The sequence below is a fragment of the Hordeum vulgare genome, chromosome 5H, assembly GCF_904849725.1.
Source record: "Hordeum vulgare subsp. vulgare chromosome 5H, MorexV3_pseudomolecules_assembly, whole genome shotgun sequence".
Taxonomy (NCBI): Eukaryota; Viridiplantae; Streptophyta; class Magnoliopsida; order Poales; family Poaceae; genus Hordeum; species Hordeum vulgare.
Window position 1 is genome coordinate 10,975,750 of NC_058522.1, and position 19,785 is coordinate 10,995,534.

Consider the following 19,785-nt stretch of genomic DNA (forward strand, 5'->3'; position numbering starts at 1 on the left):
CACAGCCGTCGCTGCGTCGCCGATCAACCGCCTGTCGCCATTGCCGTCGCAAGAGGAGGAGGAAGAGCAGGGGACAGGAAGAGAACGAAGCAGGGGACAGGGCTGAACTGGGTCGGCCCACTATTATCAACCTAGGCGCGCGCAGAAACAACCCATCCCGGCAATCCCCGACACATCGACAATACCCGTTTGGGAATCGCTGTGAAGGTTTGATTTAGACCGGGATCTAAGAGTTTAGGGCACAAACGACAGGGATTTCGAGTTCAGGGTTCGATTCGCCGAAGCACTACCAGTTCAAGGTTTAAAATGAACTTTTTCCTTATTTTGGTTCTAGTTTAATTTATGGCCTCCCACGGGCTGCTGTATCCCCCCACAGATCGATGGACATGTACACTTTTTCTTCTTCCCTGTACACACAGAGACATATGATTCTTGTTAGATTTGCAGATTCAGTAGGTTTCTCGACATTGGTTGAGATATGCTATTAGGCCCAATGTTGGGAACGTGAGATCTTTCTCAATTCTGCCGCCGAATATGAAGGGAGCACCGTCGTGTTTCTTCATTTTCATTTTATAATATCTAGTTTTATGAACACAATTTCATTTTCATTTTCATTCTGCACTTGCTTAGGTTACTCATCTTTTGGCTCTCGAACCTAGATCAATTTACGAAATCATATTATTTTTGAAAATTGTTTTTACTAAATAGGCTTGAATCGTATTGCTGCTGGTACTATGATTACTTAATATGCTTGACTAAAAAAGCAGAGAGTTCAAATTATCAAGCTGGTACTAGGGATGGCCCACAATTGTTTTTATATTATTTTTTTGCAAAAGTGGAAATAAATGTACAAACCCAAAAATGAATGGAGAAACAGATACTATCGAAAACAGACACAAAACGAATACATAACAGGCACGAAACAGAAGTGGTCCTTGATCAAATATTCAAAACCCCTTTAAGTCATAGAGGAATAAAAAACAAAAACAAAAAAAATGAAATGTTACCATGGCTATTAACATTAGCAACTTAGCATTGTATTATAGCATTACTCGGCAATTATGTATACGGTTTAGTTGACTACATACGTGGTAGTAGAAGTTGGGTCTCAAATGATCCATGTGTTCATGTTATGATTGACAACTGACTTTCGTTAATCGAACATTTTGTATTTTTCATATGGACGGTGGCATGTGTCATATTTTCATTCATGCAGTAATGGATATTTTGCCCATTTACTAAGTGTTATGCGTTTTCTTCAGATTCAGATTTGAGCCAAAGGAAGACAAGGACGAAAATACCCTCGTGCACCCACCCTCTCATCTCATCTCTCTGTCCCCTTCTTCCCGAGCCACGGCGGCTCGCCGGCTGCTCCCCTCCACACCGCCGCCGCCGCCCTGCTACTCCCCGACCTCCTGCACGACGCGCGCCGACGATCTTTTGCTCGCGCCCCCTCTGATCCATCGCCGTCGCCCTGCCTCTAGGCGTCGCTTCTCGGCCGTGCTACTGTTCCCCTCTTCTGCTGCTCCACCAGCCGTCTCCCGCGGCAACGTTGGGCGCCAAGGAGCGCGTCCCCCCCGCTCCGGCGACACGGCCGCTTCCGTTCGACCGCCGGCGACTGCCGCCCCAGCGCGGCCGTGCCGCATGGTCTCCCGCTTCCCAGTTCCCTTCCGCTGGTCCCGCGGTCTGCTGCGGGCGAGCAGCTGCTGCAGCCGCGGCATATCCGCCATGGCCGGAGGCGAGGAGGCGCAGCTCGGGGGGTTCCTCGACTACATGGACGTTCTCCGCAACTACGAGCGCTCCGGCGTGCCGCGCGGCGCCGGGACCGACTCCGGCGACGGCTTCGACCTCGGCCGCATGCGCCGCCTCCTCCGCCGCCTCGGCGACCCACACACCCACTATCCAGTGAGTTAAGCGTGGCCACTGATAGGCACTCATCATTCTTATGGTGATTGGGGAATGGATTTGTTTGAGTGCAAGGATTGATCTGGGTTACTGCGTTTGTAGTCTGTCCATATCGCCGGCACCAAGGGGAAAGGTTCGACTGCCGCGTTCCTGACCAATATCATGAGGGAGCAAGGGTACAATGTGGGCTGCTATTCCAGGTATTCCACCATATCACCAAGCTCCATGGGACATTTGGTAGTAACTATTAGACCACGCAATCCATGAGGGAGTTATATGGTGCTGATGTCTATGCAGTCCACACCTTCTAACAATCCGAGAGCGCATTTCTGTTGGGCGACACGGAGGCCCTGTTTCAGCTGCATCGTTGAGGGATCTTTTTGATCTGGCCAAGGAAGCTATCGATGAATCAATCGAATCAGAAAATGGATCCCTGACACACTTTGAGGTATAGTTTTCAAAGTTATTTTCAAGTTGCAGATTTAGTTGGTTTTTGCTTTAATAAAATGATGATGATGTGTACTCAGATAGTTTTTGTCTGTCCCCGAGTGAGAGTGTACAATACCAATAAGCGATAAGCATGACAAGAAAATAACCATAGGCAATACGTCATGGATTTTTCTTCATTAGTTTGCATCTCACCTTACTGCATTGAACATTACAGACTGATGCCATTTTTCCCGTTCTAAATTATGCCATGTAACTTTTTCTTTGTATATTAGCAAAGCGATTATAGTCTAAATCTTAATTCTACACCTGAACTTACTGTAACAAGCAGGAACACATGGACAACCCTGCTCTTTTTAGCTGCCTTGATGCTGTCGTACTGCATAAGAGTTGCTTCTACTACTTATTAACGTCTGCCAACAATTCATCTCTAGTTAATAGCAATTTTCTTACACAACCGATTATGATCAAATGCCCTGCATTGTGGCGTTGTGCACATCTAACCACATTAAAAACCCTGTAGGCATGTTTTTAAGGCTGGCCATAGTGGGAGTAACTTAGGTGGTATCATATACTTGGGACTAGCAAACATGCTGATGTGGCAGATAATTAAAGAAGAGAGAGAGGGTTAGAGTAACATAGGTAGATACCATAACATGTTAAATGCTATGCTACTATGTGTCATGCATGTCAATAAATGAGGTCATATATGATACTACTTTATGATACTATGCATTATGGAGGTAGTATCATACAATAGTATCATATGCATGATACTACTCTATGATACTCCCCACTATGGCCAGCCTAAGGCAATCACTGTAGGTATTGATACTTATCTGTTGTTACTTCACTTCTGATGATCATGCACTTAAAATATACTTGCTATTTTGCAGGTTTTTACTGCTCTTTCATTTCTCCTATTCTCACGAGAAAATGTTGATGTTGCCATTGTCGAAGTAAGTTGTGTAATACTGTTACTGTTACTGTTGTTCAATTAAAAGTTTAAAACTACAGTTTGAGTTTACATGTTCCTGTAAGTTCATGGGTGGAGTAAACTCATATCTTTGTTATCAGAGAAGTTTTCTAACATGTATGGACTTTTGTACCGACTTGGGAATTCAATCACAAGAATCACCTATTTTACAAGAATCACCTATTTTACTGAATTACTCAGAGATGAAATATATGAATGACAGAGTGTAGCCATCTTTATGAAGTGGTTAATCCTTTGACATTTTTTATTCAAAGTAGCACTGATCTCAAGTATCTCAGCCTCTAGGTTGAAAAGCAGCCTCTAGGTTGAAAAGCAACCTTTGAGTAGTGACTAAATAGTACCTTGTTTGTTTATTGATTGCATAGGCAGGTCTTGGGGGAGCTAGAGATGCCACAAATGTGATACGAAATAGTGAACTAGCTGCAGCAATCATAACAACAGTTGGGAAAGAACATTTGGCTGCTTTGGGTGGTTCCCTCCAAAGTATAGCAGTGGCAAAGTCTGGAATTATCAAGGAAGGACGACCAGTTAAATTGTTCTCTCATCTTTGTTCCTTTTCATTTTCACCATCCTTTTTTTTTTCTTGCTTGTAATTCCGGATTATAGTCGAAGTAATTCACATAGCTGTGCCATTTAGTGTCGTTGTCTCTTCAAGAAATGGTTGGTAATGGCATGTTGTGTTGCACTTGCTGTTCCATGTCCATCATAGTTCACCATTATTTTAATAGGCACCGTCTTGTGCTTCTTCAGTAAATTGGAGACTTACTTTTCCTTAATATTATGTGGTGATATTTTAACCTTCAGGCCATATAATATTATCCTTGTATAAGAGCTTCTGATACTGGTTGAGTTTGTAGCCTAAATATCAAACATTATTCCAGGTTGTCATTGGTGGTCCATTTTCAACAGACATCGAGCAAATAATTCGGGATAGAGCGTTCTTGACACAATCTCCTGTCATATCTGCTTGTGATACTGGCGTCAGGAGCATCACAAGATGCATTGGACGGGACTATGCAAAGCCATATCAAAGCTGTGACATTGTCGTGAAGATTTCAGGCGATATGCCATTGGTAGAAACCGACCTTATCTACTTTCATCTGAAACTAACAGAGTATAGAGCTTTTCCCTCTGCTTTTCAAGTTCTTTAATCGACAGGTGGGAAATATATTTTGCAGTCTGTGGAATTGCATGATGTAAAACTCCAGCTGCTGGGAGACCATCAGCGTCAGAATGCTGTCATGGCTTCTTGCACAGCTCTATGTCTCCGTGAGCTAGGTAAGGAAACATGCCATTTCATACTGTTTGGTGATGGTCCTTCTCAGTCCACTTCCATTCATTAAAGTGTCGTTACTCCAGCATCGATAAGGTCTTTATTTGAATCTTCACTGTATTGCTGCTTCTGAATGAGACTATAGTGCTGGAAGGCTGAATATCTGCTTTTCTTTCAGTTCCTTTTTTCACCTTAATCTATACAAGTCTGACGTATTTTCTCTTGTACCCATGGATTTGGGAAGTTAAGGATGGAATGTATCCGATGCATCTATCCGAGCTGGTTTAGAGAAGACGCAACTGCCCGGGAGAAGCCAATTCCTGACGCAAGATGAAGCCTCGGTCCTTGGGCTTGACGGAGCCGCCATTCTGATCGACGGAGGTTTTGCCTGATAACCACATGTCCTTACTGCTTCATTTCCCTTCACTGTCACCTTAGCCCAAGATACCATCTGATGTTTCCAATCATCTTCCAGCCCATACCGAGGCGTCCGCGAAGGCACTGTCGGATGTGATAAAAACCGTCGAACCCGAAGGGCCTGTGGCCCTCATCGTCGGAATGGCCAGCGACAAAGAGCACCTGGCGTTCGCTGCACAACTTCTCTCAGGCAAGACGCTTGGTTAACTGTGCCCCCCTGATCACTTTCATAGTTGGATAGTTCAGACCGAAGCAGGTCACGGTAGTTTTTCTCAACTTCCCTGATCACTCTCAGGCAGAAGGCCCGACGTGGTGCTGCTGACGGAGACGGGGATCGCGGGAGGGACCGCTCGTTCCATGCCGGCCTCGTCGCTGCGAGACATCTGGACAGGCGCCGCGCTTGGCCAGGGCATCGAGTGTGCGGACATAGGGGCAATCGCGGGCGACGAAGCCCCAACCGTAAATATAGACCACCTGGCTCCCGCCGCTGGCACAGACAAGCCGGGGCTGATGTTGATCGGGTGCGGAGCCACGCCGTTCTCGCGCGACTTGATGAAGGCCGCCTCCCAGCTGCTGCGCCGGGCAGACGGCCCCGGTGCTGCTCGGGGCGGTGGCCTCATCTGCGTCACCGGCTCCATGCACATGGTCGCGTCGGTGCTGCAGCAGCTTGAGCAGTAGCTCCCCAATCCCCATGGTGCCAGACTTGCGGTACATGTAGTCAGTTACATGGTTGGCAGGCAGGAACATGCTTACAAGTCCACCGGTACAGTGCATCACATGGTCTAGAATCGATGGGATTAAGCAGTGATGTTAACTTTCATAAAGCTACCTAGAAAGGGTCGATGCGCCGTGCATGTCCTTGTCTTGGTTGTCTATAATAAGGTGAGAGCGACAAGTCCTTTGGCCTTGTTCACACTCAACACTTTAGTAGTTGACGTCGGTCGACTTTACAAGGTTGCTCTTTTTCAACCATTAATTAAATTTTGTACTGTTGTAATATTTTATTCATCTACTGAAGAAGTATACTGCTGCCTTGATTCCTGGAAGAAAATATATATCTTATTTCTTGATTTTGCAATCTTGTTCAAACAGATGCAAGAAGAATCCGCTGTGGTGTAATAATGTTTGGTCATCTGATGGGGAAAGAATGTAGTGTACTAATATTTCATTCATATCTATTGAGTTTATAATGGCTGGGATCTTGCATGAAACTCATCGTGTTCTCAGCATCATCAACTGAAATCATTCTCTTTACTCTGTACTTTTTCCTCCGCCTATGCATAGCTTCCGTCTTCTTTATGCGTATGTGTTGTGTTGGTGATGGTTGTGTGCATCCTAGTCACCATACAAATGTTGCATCTGTGCTTACTGGTGTTTGTATCCTACAGTAGATGCTGGATGAGCGAAAGTACTTATGTGATCCTGAGCTCCAGTGATCCTGGATGAACAGTAAAACTCCAAAAAATAAATCAAAAAGTTCAAAAAAGACAGATTATTTTTACAAGAAACTTTGCTGTTTTCTCTAGTGAGGGCGACAAGTCCTTTGGCCTTGTTCACACTCACACTCTAGTAGTTGACCTCGGTCGACTTTAATTAGAAAGTTCTTTGTAGAGCTTTTTTTTTTAAAAAAACTAAAGAAATATGCCTTCATGGAGGAATCTTATCTCTTGATTCTACAATCTTGTTCGGACGACAGATGCAAGAAAAATTCACTGTGTTGTAATAATATTTGGTCGTGTGGTGGGTAAAGAATTTACTACCGTAATATTTTATTCTAAATATAAGTCTTTTTTAAAGACTTCAATATAGATTCAATAGGGAGCAAAATGCATGGATCTATACACTAAAATACTCCCTCCGTTCCTAAATATAAGTCTTTTAAGAGGTTTCACTAAAAGGACTACATACGGATGTACTCCCTCCGGTCCTTTTTAGTCTGCATCTTAGCTTTGTCCGAAGTCAAAGTATCTCTACTTTGACCAAATTTATATAAACATGTATCAACATTCACAATACCAAATTAACATTGTTAGATTCATTACGAAAGGTAGTTTCATGATACGTATATTTGGTATTGTAGATGTTGATATTTTTTAATATATATTTGGTCAAACTTTATAAAATTTGACTTGACCCAAATCTAATACGCGGAGTAAAAAGGACCGGAGGGAGTATATAGACATGCTTTAGAGTATAGATTCATTCATTTTGCTCTGTATGTAGCCTTCTAGTGAAATCTTTAAAAAGACTTATATTTAGGAACGGAGGGAGTACGTTCGTCATAGAAAAAACTCTAAAATACGTCTATATACATTTGTGTTAAGTCTTTATTAAAATATCTAAAAGGCTTATATTTAGAAATGGAGGGAGTGGGTGTTGTGTGCATTCTAGTCATGAAAATGCTTGATATGCCCTTATTATGGTATTTGTATCCTCTCAGTGTTTTATTTTAAGTCAATAAAATCTACTTTCTCCATAAATTAATATAAGAGTGTTTAGATAGTGATCTAAACGCTCTTATATTAGTTTACAGAGGGAGTACCTTTTATTAAAAAAAATCTCTCACTAATAGTTAGCACAATATTTATCTGTCTATGTATGTAGGACAGGAGTCTAGCATCTCATAGGCCAAGATATCACGATAATTCACTCCGGAGCCCGGGCTCAGATTAGCCCGGTGAACAGTACCACGATTAGAAATGGAAAAAAAGTTCAAAAAAATTCAATTTTTTTGTGGTGCAAGATGTCCTTTGTGCATGATCTCCGTGCAAAATTTTGGAAAGTTTGAGCATTCTAAGAGCTCCTGGCAAAAAAGACAAAATCAGACGTAAACAGTACGATTTTCAATAGTTTCTCAGACATTCAAAATTTGTCTTTTCTACCACAAGCTCCTTGAATGACCAAACTTCACAAAATTTTGCACGGAGTTTGAGCAGAGGAGCATCTTGCACCACAAAAATAATTAGAATTTTTTGAACCATTTTTAATTCAAAATCGCGGATACTGTTCATGCCTGGGCTCATCTGAGCCCGGGCACCAAAACGCCGCTCCCAAATATCACCCATGTATTGCTAGTTATATATTCTACTTACAGTCGTACCAATAAAAAGGCAAATAAACGCATTTAAATTGTCTAATTATCCAACTAGAGAAGGAGATTGTCCTATATTGTCGTACATTAGCAATAACGTATCCTATGAGCCGGACATGGATTCGGGTTGAATTTTTTCCGGATGTCGAAAATTCCTTACCATATTCTACACCATCCAAGTTGAAAGTGGTTTTGAAAAAATCATATCCTAATCACTTTTTGTATAACAACCAAAGGCTGCTTCGAACCATGGACTCGCCGAAGACTAATACATCTTGTTTGTCTGGGATTTTTTTTTCTTTTCGCGTAGGCAAACACCCCAAAGCTCAAACAATAGGGTTTCATAAGCTACACAAATCCAACTCATAACAATATTAACAATATAATAAATGAGCTATTGTAATCAAGTAGAGGAGGACACCAGGCGTAGACTTGCCAATGGTTATTTGGACCTAGGCCCGTTCCTAGTGAAACCTCAACAGAACGCCAAACCACACGAGCCACAGGGCATGTGAAAAAAAGGTGCCACAAACCAACCCACACGATTATGTCAGATTTGGGCATATATAATAAGCAACTATTAATACTTGAACGGGGAAGCACACATAAAACATTCAAAAGGTAGTAAAACAATCTTAATCTTAATAAAATAGTAGCAAGTATCTGTCCCATCCCATAGGTCAAGATGAAATTGCACGTATTGCTAGTTAATATTTACAATCATATATCAATAAATCATATTAACCATATTTCAGAAGGTGGGATTTTCCCATGAAAAAAGTGATCATCTCATATTAGCAATACCATATATCCTAATAACCGGATTCCGACTTGGACTCGGATTCAGATGTAGATTGTATGTGAATGTCAGAAAACATCTACTCTACTCGGCGCCGCTTGATTTGGAAATGGTTTTAGTTAAAAAATATATTAAAAAAACTACTGAGCTGGCGTTCCTTTTTTGAGATAGAGAAGAGCCGACGTTCCTTGGGAGTGGTTTCCCACGGAATATCCCACGGTGCGTCCAATTCCCGTGTGTGAATCTTAAAGTGAGACACATGGTAATCACTGTTCGCTCACATACACCCCTCTGAAGGAACGAACGAGCATACAACACTACGTGTTTGCTCCCCATGGCAACCAGACGTCCTTCTTATCCCTTTTTAACAAATCACATCGAGGTGACAAATTATGTTTTTTAGAGGACGGCAATTTTCAACAATTTTTCATGATGTAGCGTATAGCAACCCCCTTCTACCAGCATGACAATTCCAATACAGGCAGACAAATTCCTTTTCATATAGCATGGCAATTCTTCGATGTAATGCCTGAACAGGTAGACAAAGTCTTTGATGCCAGACTGGCAAATTTTTACTGCTAGCATGACTACATTTATTTATCAACATGGAAAATATTTCCACAATAGCATGACAAATATTACGTGTGCCATATCATGAGAACAAGTAAAGACAGTAATTCTCGAGCGTTTGTTGAAAGTGTTTTTTTTCTTTCTTTTCAGTGTGACGAATCTTTCCACACAATAGCATGGCAAATATATCCGTCATTGGAGAAAAACTAAAGAAGGGGCTCAATGTTAAATGTGTGTATGAAAATAAAAAACTCTTAATTCTTTTGTTCAAATAAGGTCACAAAATTTATAGAACACTAGTAGATTTACTTTATCAATTTTTGGAGGGGGGGTTTGAGCATGTTTAAGCCCTCCCCCACCCCACCTGTTAGATTCGCCACTGGTCATGCATAGCCTGGCACCATTCCTCGAATCAGGCTTTTACATGAGAAATGTTGGTTCAGATAACCTCTCGAAGAACATTGGTGATTTTTTCTTTTTTTGCGGGCACTTGAAATTCACACTCCAACGTGTTTGTAAGTATGAAATGTGTTGGATATTTCTAATGTAAAACGCATACGGAGCGAAATGAAATGAGCAAGTGAATGAAACGCACTAGAGTTAGCGCATGTATATACATACATCTGGTTCAAAAAGGTTACTAGAAAGCATGGTACCAGTACTCCCTCCGTTCCTAAATATAAGACCTTTTATAGACATATTTTAAAACGTAAATTCATTCGTTTTGTTATATATATATATATATATATATATATATATATATATATAGTCTCTAGTTAGATTTTTTAAAGGTGAAATGTTTAGGAACGGAGGGAGTAGTATCTTTTTTTTTGCCGTGGCTTGGAGGCGTGGACTTCGCGGCAGCTCGAAATATCTGGCTGGTTTGGGAAAGGCCTCGAAGGGTTGGGACCCACGTAATCCGCTGCTGCCAGATTAAGCGAATCTAGCCGAGCCTCGCTCGACAGCGGCGGCCCGCAGATCACCTCCCCCACCCCCCCCCCCCCCCCCACCCCACCCCCACCCCCACCCCCACCACCCCCGGCACGTGAGGAGAGGAGCCACACCGCCCCGCCCCGCCCCGCCCCACAGTATCGTTCCGGGGGCGACAAACCGTGGATTCCGGTGCAGCCGGTTTTGCCTTGCTTTCCGCCACCCAGGCCACAAATGGCGGGCGCCACCCCCCATCCTCTCTCCCCTCTCTCTCTCTAGACATCTATCCATCTGCCGCTTTCTTTCTCTCTCTCCCTCTCTAGACCAGCTGCGGAGGGCGACCACCGAAACCCCCTCCCGTCGGACGGACCGGATCGAACCCACCTGGTTTCCTCCCCTCCTCGCCCGTGCCGTCGTGTCGCGTCGCCTCCACCACCATCATCAAGTCATCAACCCACCGTCGGGCGGCACCTAGTTTCGCTCAACCTCCCGCATATATCTCCCGCTCTCCTCTTGCCTCCTCCTCCATCCCCATCCACATCCCCACCGGCTTGCTCCCTCTCTCTCTCTTGGGCGATCAAGCGCGTTTCTTTGCTGCTGCTTCTTCGGCGGTCTTGTTGGCGATGGGGGCCGGGATGGTGGAGGTGGAGCTGGGGCCAGGGATGGGGGCGGCCGAGTCCGTGCCGCCGGCCAAGAGGAGGCGGGTGGTGGCCCTAAAGACCGCGGCTTCGGCGGCGGGAAGGAGGCCGCGGCGCGCCAGGAGGCCGTCCGCCATCCAGCGGCTCTTCCAGGCCTGCCGCGCCGTCTTCCGTGGCCCCGGCACCGTGCCCGCCCCCGCCGAGGTCGCCCTGCTCCGCGCCATGCTCGGTCAGTACGCTACGCCTCGCCTCACCAACCACCCCCCCCCCCCCCCCCCCCCAAACAACTACTACCACCTGTATCTTCTATGCAGCTATACCTACTAGCAGTAGCAAGTACAGTACATGCACGGTCAGCCAATCAGGACCTTCGACATCAATTCGGTGCATGGAGTTTCCAAATCTTTGCTTTCGTAAATCGAAGCTTAGTTTCACATGTCTTCCACACCATGTAATAAGTTCAGAAACCTGCCGAGTTTCTACTTGGTAATTGCATTGTCCATATCCTTGTTCTCTCTGCCTACTCAAGGTTTCCAATTTGATTTTTCTGTGAAAGAATATGCAATTGCATGGATACCTTAATAATTGCACGGAATGCTGATGGGAGATGCGGCGGATTCGGAAATCGGACCGTGTCTTAATTGCGCGACAACTGAATTTTGAATGCTGGCGGTGATGTTTGCAGACAGAATGAGACCGGAGGACGTCGGCCTAAGCTCGGAAATGGCCTTCTTCAGGAACAGGGACGCCGCAGCCGAAGGGACCCCGACGATCACGCACACCACCATATACAAGTCTGAGAAATTCTCCGTAAGTGCGGCGTAAAAGACAGCGCGTGGATCGTATGTGTAGTTGTATACCCAAAGGAACTAGTTGCTGACATTTCCTTCTCTTTTCTTTTGTTGCTTGGCAGATGGTTCTCTTCTTCTTGCCGACGAATGCGGTCATCCCCCTGCACAACCACCCCGGTATGACGGTGTTCAACAAGCTGCTCATCGGGTCGATGCACGCAACGTCATACGACTGGGCTGATCCCGACGATGATCCGGCTAATGAGAGCGGCGCTTCGTCGGCTGACGGTCAATGTAAGCCTCCCATCCATTTCTACTACAACTGTCACCGGCCAGATCCCCTGCTCCTGCTCCCCAATATATATGCCTGGTGACCCAAATGCGCTATAACGTTTGGACTTGATTGCTTGCTTGCAGTGAGGCTGGCACAACTGGTCGTGGACGATGTTTTCACGGCGCCGTGCGACACGTCGGTCCTGTTCCCGACGGCGGGAGGCAACATGCACCGGTTCAGGGCCGTCGCGCCATCCGCGTTCCTCGACATCCTCGGCCCCCCTTACTCCATCGAAGAGGACCGAGACTGCACGTACTACACGGACATTCCATACTCCCAGCATCGCAGTAAGTTGCCAATCCTGATCTCAACAATCTAATCTAGATACATTATGGACATGGACTTGCTACTAGTTCTGAATTTCGACAGTGCGTGTAGCTTGCAACTGTAAAACTAGCTAGCACGGAAAATGCTTGAGCTCATATCCTCTGCTATTTGGGGGTTTGGTTTGAGTGATCACTGTACATACTTCATGCATCCTTTTTACCAACAGCACGCCAGAGAATTAACAAAGAGGTATGGTTAGGCATCAACAGCAAGTTGCAACATAGACATTGTATTTTGCATCATCAAAACAGTAGTTTGCCTTGTAAGCAGCCCACTGAATGGAGAAAGAGGTCTTTTAGTTAAGTAACAACCTGGAGCTTTCAGGTGGCTTTGTTTATCATACACTCCTTAATTAATAGTGTAAGCAAGCACACGGTTTTGCTCCCCCGTACGTGGGTTTCAGAAGCACGGGATGTCGAAAACCACTTGTGCATAAAACCATGTTCTAAAGGGCACTAGGCGAGAGCCATCCATACTTTAGAACAGGGTTAAAGTAATGTAGCTTCTCCCTCACCCCCAAACATATTTTAGGCTCCTTCGAGTCTTGAACATTGGTCGGTAATCACGTGATCATCGATGCTTCTGCTAATTAAATTTAATTACATCTAGCTCATTGGACGCTAGAAGGTTTACTAAAGTTGCCTCCTCTTCTGCTGACAGTGACCGGCGGTGAGCTCGGCGGGGACGAGCAAGAAGGCCGGCGTCTCGCGTGGCTGAAAGAGGTGGAGATGCCGAGGGATCTGAAGATGTGCAGCGTCCGGTACGGCGGCCCACCGATCTCCGGCAGGTGATCGATGATCCTTTCCTTCCAGCCCTTTTGCGACCGATGATGAGCTATCAAGCGTCAACCCAACTCAAACCAGATGGTGTCAGAATCGTTGTTTACCTTGTGAATACAGCAGCAAGCTAGTTAGTTGAGCCATAAGAATAGGTCTCAGTTTGTGCATGATGTCTCAATCAGTTATGGCAGTTTACCATGTAAGAGTGCTTGCTTGCTTGCTTTTGCAGCAGCTGTGTACGTGGACCTTGACCAGGAGATCCCTTTGTTGATCTTTTTTCTCAATACATAGAAGATCATCCATAGATTTCACTTGCTGAGCCTCTGCATTCTCCACCTTTTTTTGGTTAAAAATGTTTCATGCTCTGTCCAATTGTTTATCAGGTTTGAGATTCTTGAATTCCTTCCCATATCTCTCGTACTACTTTGTCATTCCTTCCTTTTCAGCTCCTTTCTAAATATTAATAAAAACGTGTTTAGAATTTCCATACCGAATTTTCTGTTTCTGATTTTTAAAATCTAACAATATGATTATTAAAGTTGTAGTCGACATATCTTTTGTGAAATTTGAGATTCTTAAATTTCTATTTCCCCATATGTCTCGTACTACTTTGAAAAAAAAAATCTTCATAATATCATCCTTATAATTCCCCTTATTTTTATTTCTGGTTTTAAAAATGAAAATTATATGTTTCTTGAAATTCTTATTTGTCCTCTCTTTTATCAAATTTCAGGTTCCTAAATTCATATTTCCCCATATATCTTGGAGTACTTTGTCTATTATTATTTTTTAAACAGATTTTAGCTTTAAATTATATGTATTCAATTTGGCTCTAAGGAGCATATACTCCTACGTGTTAAAAAATGAATTTTACAAATGTATTTTTTTTGAAAAAATAGATGTTGTCGTTGTCACATTTAAATGGCACATGCAAATTTAGAGGTGAAAAACATAAATATTTTGGTCTGTGTAAAAAAACAAGTCGAACATCAAATGTTACCTTTAAATATTACACTTAATTTTGTTTTTTTCACCAACGAAGAAACGCTGTCCCATATAGCATGAAAATTGGCAAACACACTTTTCACACTAACATGAACATCTACAAAAAAATTCAGATTTTTTAAAACACATTTATTATTTATTTTGATTTTACTATTTATTAGGGAGCGTATGCTCCCCAGAGCCAAAAGTTCACGTCCGTCATAAGATCTTAACATTTGCCTATCTTGTGGGGGCTTGATTTTTTTTCTATTCTTTACTGACTTATCAAGTTATCATCATATCATCCGCGTATGTGGCTAAAACTATTCGCCTATGTTTCTCACGCTTGCCTACCATGAAAAAGATAACGCGGCCCACGATTAAAGTTCCCTAAAAGTGCATACCGTTTGGTGGGGGGTGGGGTGGGGTGGGGGTGGGGGCTACTCAAGGTGATGCTCAACGGTAACAACTAACGAACATTAAGACGTTGCTTTTTACTTTATTTTTTATTTTCTACTCATAGAAAATAAGAGACATTCAGGCGAGAATTATGTGGGTTATCAAGACTATTTTATAACGTTGTTGTCGGGGATCATATCTCTGTTTATAAGTCTATTGGGAGATTACTTGATCGCCGAATTTGTTATCCATATGGTAAAAATCCTAGATCGCAAACCCAATATACTTCCACCCACTACAAGAAAAGGTACAAAATTTTGTACTATTGCTATTCTTGATTCATCCACAAATTTAAGTCGATTTGTGACTCCTCCACCACCACAACCACCTTCACATACACATTGGGAGTCCTTGCAATTTGAATAAACCAAGATCTTACCATGACTGCAAATTTTGAGAGACATGAAAGTACAAGCCTGTGGGGTCGCTTCTACAACCGGATTACCAGCACTGAAAATCGTCATGAAAGATTCGTTGTTTTTTCCTTTTACCTTTTTACTACAGTCTATTGTTATATTATTTTTCTTTCCTTTCATGGATTCTTTGGTCAAGAATTTTCTTCGATTTTAGAACAAATATTTCTCGACTAAGAAAAAATCTTTTCTATTTTAAACTTAAGAAACTAGTGTATTTTTTTGAGGGCATAAGCTCCTATTTATATCTACTTTCCTATACAATCTGAAATGTCACATGTAGTTGATTCCGCCTCTCATGAATTTGGTGATAATTTTGCTTTTGTACTTGATGATACCGCTCCACCTGGATAATTTTTAGATGTTCGTATTTTAAAATTAATTTTGAATTATCTGAATTGGTTGGGGCATCTGGATTTAAACTTGTTTGAAATATATCCATTATTGGTCGTTTTTCTAAAGATCGTGTCGCTAGGATTCACGGTTTGAAAGACGCGGACAATTCAAATTGCCGGAACAAAATCAAATGGGTTGATTCTGAGAGAGGGAAGAGAGACAATGACCCAGCATGCATATGTGCTTGGTACGTACTTGTGTCACAAAAGAGAGGAAACATGAGAGAGGTGGGCATGGACACATGCGTCTTGCATTACATCTGGTGCGTGGTGGGAATTGTGAATTGATTTAGTTCGGAACGGTAGGTAGGTTGTGCAATTTGTACTGCCTTCATTTTTTATTTACCCTGCAGTGCTGTTTTGGGAAGGAAGACATGTACTTCCTCTGTTTCAAAATAAGTACAGTTGATCTAATATAAAATTTGTACTAATTTAATACAAAATTTACGATACTTATTTTGAGATGAAGGGAGTATTTATTTTATGCTGTCAGGGATGCGCTCCCAGCTCTTGAGATGTAATTTGCATCTCCATGTAAATTGCTCGAGTGTTAGAGTGTGAGTGCCTCAACCAGTTTTCTTTTCTGGTTCAGAGATTGCATGCCTTGACTTCTTTTACCTAAGTATATAATGCAACGGCAGAGCTCCTGTAATTCTTGTCAATTTTTTTAATTTATCCTGCAAACTAGCTTTGACTGAAGTCAAACATTATAAAATCTAACCAAGTTTGGAAAAGCAATATGAATATTTATAATAATATATTTATATAATGTGCAAATATATGCAGATTTGAGGGTGTATATGTTAATATATTTTGTACGTACAAACCCGTTGAAAGTTTATAATGTCTCACTCTAGACAAACCTAATATGTTGAGTAAATAATAGGAAAATGATTCAAATCATCCGACCCCGATTCATCATCCGCCTTCAACGCTTGCCACGCGTCCTCGTTGGCCCATGCACCGGCATCCGATGCAACGTGCTCCGCTCGCGATGCTGCAGTGAAGCGCGTCAGGGCTGCCATGGAGCGTTGCCGGAGGTTGCAATGGAGCGCCACGCGTGGTTGTTGATTTTCGTCGGGACTGCAATGAAGCTTCGTCGGGGCCTTCATTAAAGCTCGCCGAAGCTGTAATGAAGCATGAACGAGCCGATGAAGCTCGTTGGGGGTTCCAATGGAGCACCGTCGGAATTGCAGTGGAGCACCGTCGGGCGTCACCGAGGCTGCAATGGAGCGTCGCCTGGCACCGCTATTGCTGCCATGAAAGTTGCCGCACTAAAGCTTTTCTGCCGCGGTCGGCGTTGCCTTTTTTTGTGCAGCACCCGGCTGGCTCCCGTTGTTATGATGCAGTGGTCGTCGACGGCTCCGATTGGATTACTTTGACCGAGAATCAACACTCCGGCGAGGGGTGGTGGTGCTTCGACGAGTGAGCACTACGGTTGTTGCAAGCGGGAGGAGAGGACAATAGTACAAGGGAGAGGAGGAAGACGCTGGGCGCTGCGAGCGTGCATGCAATCGTACGCAGGCAGGCGTCCACCGAAAGGCGTCGAACCGTCCCAGGATTCGTTCGCTGGCAGCTGGCGGTCTCCCCCGCGCCGTCGGTCCGTCGTCGTCGAGCCCATGGTTTTGCTCCCTTCCCGCCTGCACAGTCGCATGCACAAATATCCACGCCGCTCCTACTTCCCCCACCACCACCACCTTTCCTCTCCCATCGCCTTTCTCTCATCTCATCTCTTCCTTCCTTCCTTCCGAGCCGACCGATGGGTGCGGGGGCGGCGGGGCTGGACGTGGCCGCCGGCCGGAGGCGGGTGCTGGCGGCCAAGAACAGAGCTGGCAGGCCGCGGCAGGCGAGGAGGCGCGCGCAGCCGCCGACGGCGCTGCAGCGGCTCTTCCGGGCCTGCCGCGCCGTCTTCCGGGGCCCCGGCACCGTGCCCGCGCCGCCCGAGGTCGCCCTGCTCCGTGCCATGCTCGGTACGTAAACTGAAGAGAATGACTCAAGATGATGAAATATGTTGTGGTCCGGATTGACATGAATTCGTTCTGGTTAACTATCTATATCTGATCTGCAGACAGAATGAGGCCGGAGGACGTCGGGCTGAGCCCGGGCATGAGGTTCTTCAGGACGAGAGACAATGCCGCCCCAGGGAAGAAGAAGAACCCAGCAATCACCCACGCCACCATATACAAATCTGAAAATTTCTCGGTAATTAATCAAGCCAAAAACACCAAAAATCAGCGTGTCCAACAACAACCTGGATGAATGATACGTGACAACGGATCGCAGGTTTGCTCACCGTTTCTTCTTCTTAATTCTTGCTTGTTTGGCAGATGGTCATCTTGTTCCTGCCGCAGAATGCGGTCATCCCTCTGCACAACCACCCCGGGATGACGGTGCTCAGCAAGCTGCTCATCGGATCGATGCACGTAAGGTCGTATGACTGGGCCGACGATCCCGGCGATGATCCGGCCGCCTCATCGCCCGACGACCAACGTGAGCTTCCGAGCCATCCTCCTACCCAGTGCAGTTTCCAAATTTGTTTTCATGCTGATTTGCTGCCCAATAGCATGCATATATATAGCAAATGCGCGGGCTTGATTTTCTTGCTTGCAGTGAGGTTGGCGGAGCTGGTTCTGGATGATGTCTTCACGGCGCCGTGCGACACGTCGGTCCTCTACCCGACGGCGGGGGGCAACATGCACCGGTTCACGGCCATCGCGCCCTGCGCCATCCTCGACATCCTTGGCCCCCCTTACTCCCTGGCGGAGGACCGAGATTGCACCTACTACGAGGATGTTCCATGCTCCTCCCAGCATCCCAGTAAGTTGCTGGCAATCTTGATCTCAGAAATCTAGTCTAGATAACACCATGTAGATGCATGGAGTTGCTACTATCTACTCCCTCCACACCTAAATAACTGTAACTGTAATTGGGAAGAAATAGACTAATTCTTCCCTACTACAGTTATTTAGGTACGAAGGTTCTTTCCAACTATAATTATTTATTATTTAGTTACGGAGTGAGTACTGTAGTTGTGAATTAGCATGCATGCAACTGTGAACCATCCTTGGAAATGCAGAAACTCTATTATATTTTGCACCATGAAAAGCAGTAATTTGCCTTGTAAGTAGAGCAGCCCACTGAATCTGGAGAGAGGTCTGTTAGTTAAGTATAACAGCCTGCAGCCTACAGGTATCTTTGCTTATGGTACACACTCCATTTGCATCCGGTGCACATGACTAATTGTTAATAGTGTAACTGAGCACACGGTTTTGTATCAAAAGCGCGGAATGTCGAAACCACTTGGACATAAACCATGTCCTGATCAATGAAACTAGCCGTCCATGTTGTAGAGAACAGTATTAAAGTAATGTAGCCTATAGCTTATTAAGCCTGAAAGATATTTAGGGCTCCTTCGAGGCTTAGACATTAATTGGTCAGTAATCATCGTGATGACCGATGATGATGTTTCTGCTAATTAATTATGTTTCCGGCTAGCTCATTACGCTGGTGTAACCCAAGGCTAGCTAACTGAGTTGTCTCCTCTTCTGCTGACAGTTGTGACCGGCAATGAGCAAGAAGGCCGGCGCCTCGCGTGGCTGAAGGAGGTCGAGATGCCGAGGGATCTGAAGATGTGCAGCGTCCGGTACGGCGGCCCGCCGGTCTCCGACAGGTGATTGAGCCCCGCGGCCGGCACCGTTCACGGCCGATGAGGAGCAACTCAAACAAGATGATGTCAGAATCTGTTCGCCGTGTGACTATAAATAGCAGCAAAGCTAGCTAGCTCAGCCGTGAGCCTAGGTTTCAGTTTGGGCATGATGTCTCAGTGAGTGATGGCAGTCTATATCATGTAAGAGTGCTTACCTGCCTGCTTTTGCAGCAGCTGTGTGTGTGGACCTTGTCTAGATCCTTTGTTGATCTCTGTCAATGCACAGATCATCCATAGATTTCACTTCTACTTGGCCAATGAATTCCCTTCTCTTCTTTTGTTAAAACTGTTGCATGCTCTGCCCAATTCTTTATCAAATTTGATATCTTTACCTTCATGTTCCCCCATATTTCTCGCACCAATTGGCCTTTCGAATTATTTTATCTTATTTTTAAAATTCTCTTAAATAATATGAGTCTTTAAATTTTCCCATTGATTCCCCATATCTCTCGGGCTACTTGGCCTTTCATTTTTTTTAAGTTTAACTAATATGATTCCTTAAATTTACGTAAATGTTTTCACGTATCTCA

The 19,785-nt window shown here is 44.4% G+C and overlaps 3 protein-coding genes across 4 annotated transcripts; all 3 read left to right on the top strand.

Moving 5' to 3' along the window:
- Positions 1–1,266: 1,266 nt before the first annotated feature.
- LOC123396063 (dihydrofolate synthetase) lies at positions 1,267–6,109 on the top strand. Of its 2 annotated transcripts, XM_045091093.1 has the most exons (10): positions 1,267–1,905; positions 2,008–2,105; positions 2,203–2,353; positions 3,249–3,311; positions 3,715–3,876; positions 4,231–4,422; positions 4,528–4,627; positions 4,872–5,003; positions 5,098–5,229; positions 5,335–6,109. In XM_045091093.1, exons 1-10 carry the CDS (start codon positions 1,645–1,647, stop codon positions 5,715–5,717), a joined length of 1,674 nt encoding a protein of 557 aa, XP_044947028.1. In that variant the 5' UTR covers positions 1,267–1,644; the 3' UTR covers positions 5,718–6,109. The 2 variants fall into 2 exon arrangements, with proteins under 2 accessions (XP_044947028.1, XP_044947029.1); XM_045091094.1 differs by lacking the exon at positions 3,715–3,876.
- Positions 6,110–10,737: 4,628 nt separating this feature from the next.
- LOC123397801 (plant cysteine oxidase 2-like) lies at positions 10,738–13,609 on the top strand. Its single transcript, XM_045092333.1, has 5 exons — positions 10,738–11,296; positions 11,753–11,877; positions 11,981–12,152; positions 12,276–12,479; positions 13,180–13,609. The coding sequence occupies exons 1-5, from the start codon at positions 11,053–11,055 to the stop codon at positions 13,308–13,310; spliced, it is 876 nt and encodes a 291-aa protein (XP_044948268.1). The 5' UTR covers positions 10,738–11,052; the 3' UTR covers positions 13,311–13,609.
- Positions 13,610–17,286: 3,677 nt separating this feature from the next.
- On the top strand, positions 17,287–19,513 carry LOC123396144 (plant cysteine oxidase 1-like). The gene is made up of 5 exons (XM_045091197.1): positions 17,287–17,519; positions 17,618–17,751; positions 17,877–18,039; positions 18,160–18,366; positions 19,105–19,513. The coding sequence occupies exons 1-5, from the start codon at positions 17,309–17,311 to the stop codon at positions 19,221–19,223; spliced, it is 834 nt and encodes a 277-aa protein (XP_044947132.1). The 5' UTR covers positions 17,287–17,308; the 3' UTR covers positions 19,224–19,513.
- Positions 19,514–19,785: the final 272 nt, after the last annotated feature.

Coding starts and splice junctions, on each gene's coding strand:
- LOC123397801 (XM_045092333.1), top strand. CDS start 11,053: ATGGGGGCCGGGATGGTGGAGGTGGAGCTGGGGCCAGGGATGGGGGCG. Junction 11,297..11,752: donor CCTGCTCCGCGCCATGCTCG/GTCAGTACGCTA, acceptor TGATGTTTGCAG/ACAGAATGAGACCGGAGGAC. Junction 12,153..12,275: donor TTCGTCGGCTGACGGTCAAT/GTAAGCCTCCCA, acceptor GCTTGCTTGCAG/TGAGGCTGGCACAACTGGTC.
- LOC123396063 (XM_045091093.1), top strand. CDS start 1,645: ATGGTCTCCCGCTTCCCAGTTCCCTTCCGCTGGTCCCGCGGTCTGCTG. Junction 1,906..2,007: donor ACCCACACACCCACTATCCA/GTGAGTTAAGCG, acceptor CTGCGTTTGTAG/TCTGTCCATATCGCCGGCAC. Junction 2,354..3,248: donor GATCCCTGACACACTTTGAG/GTATAGTTTTCA, acceptor GCTATTTTGCAG/GTTTTTACTGCTCTTTCATT.
- LOC123396144 (XM_045091197.1), top strand. CDS start 17,309: ATGGGTGCGGGGGCGGCGGGGCTGGACGTGGCCGCCGGCCGGAGGCGG. Junction 17,752..17,876: donor ACAAATCTGAAAATTTCTCG/GTAATTAATCAA, acceptor CTTGTTTGGCAG/ATGGTCATCTTGTTCCTGCC. Junction 18,367..19,104: donor ATGCTCCTCCCAGCATCCCA/GTAAGTTGCTGG, acceptor TTCTGCTGACAG/TTGTGACCGGCAATGAGCAA.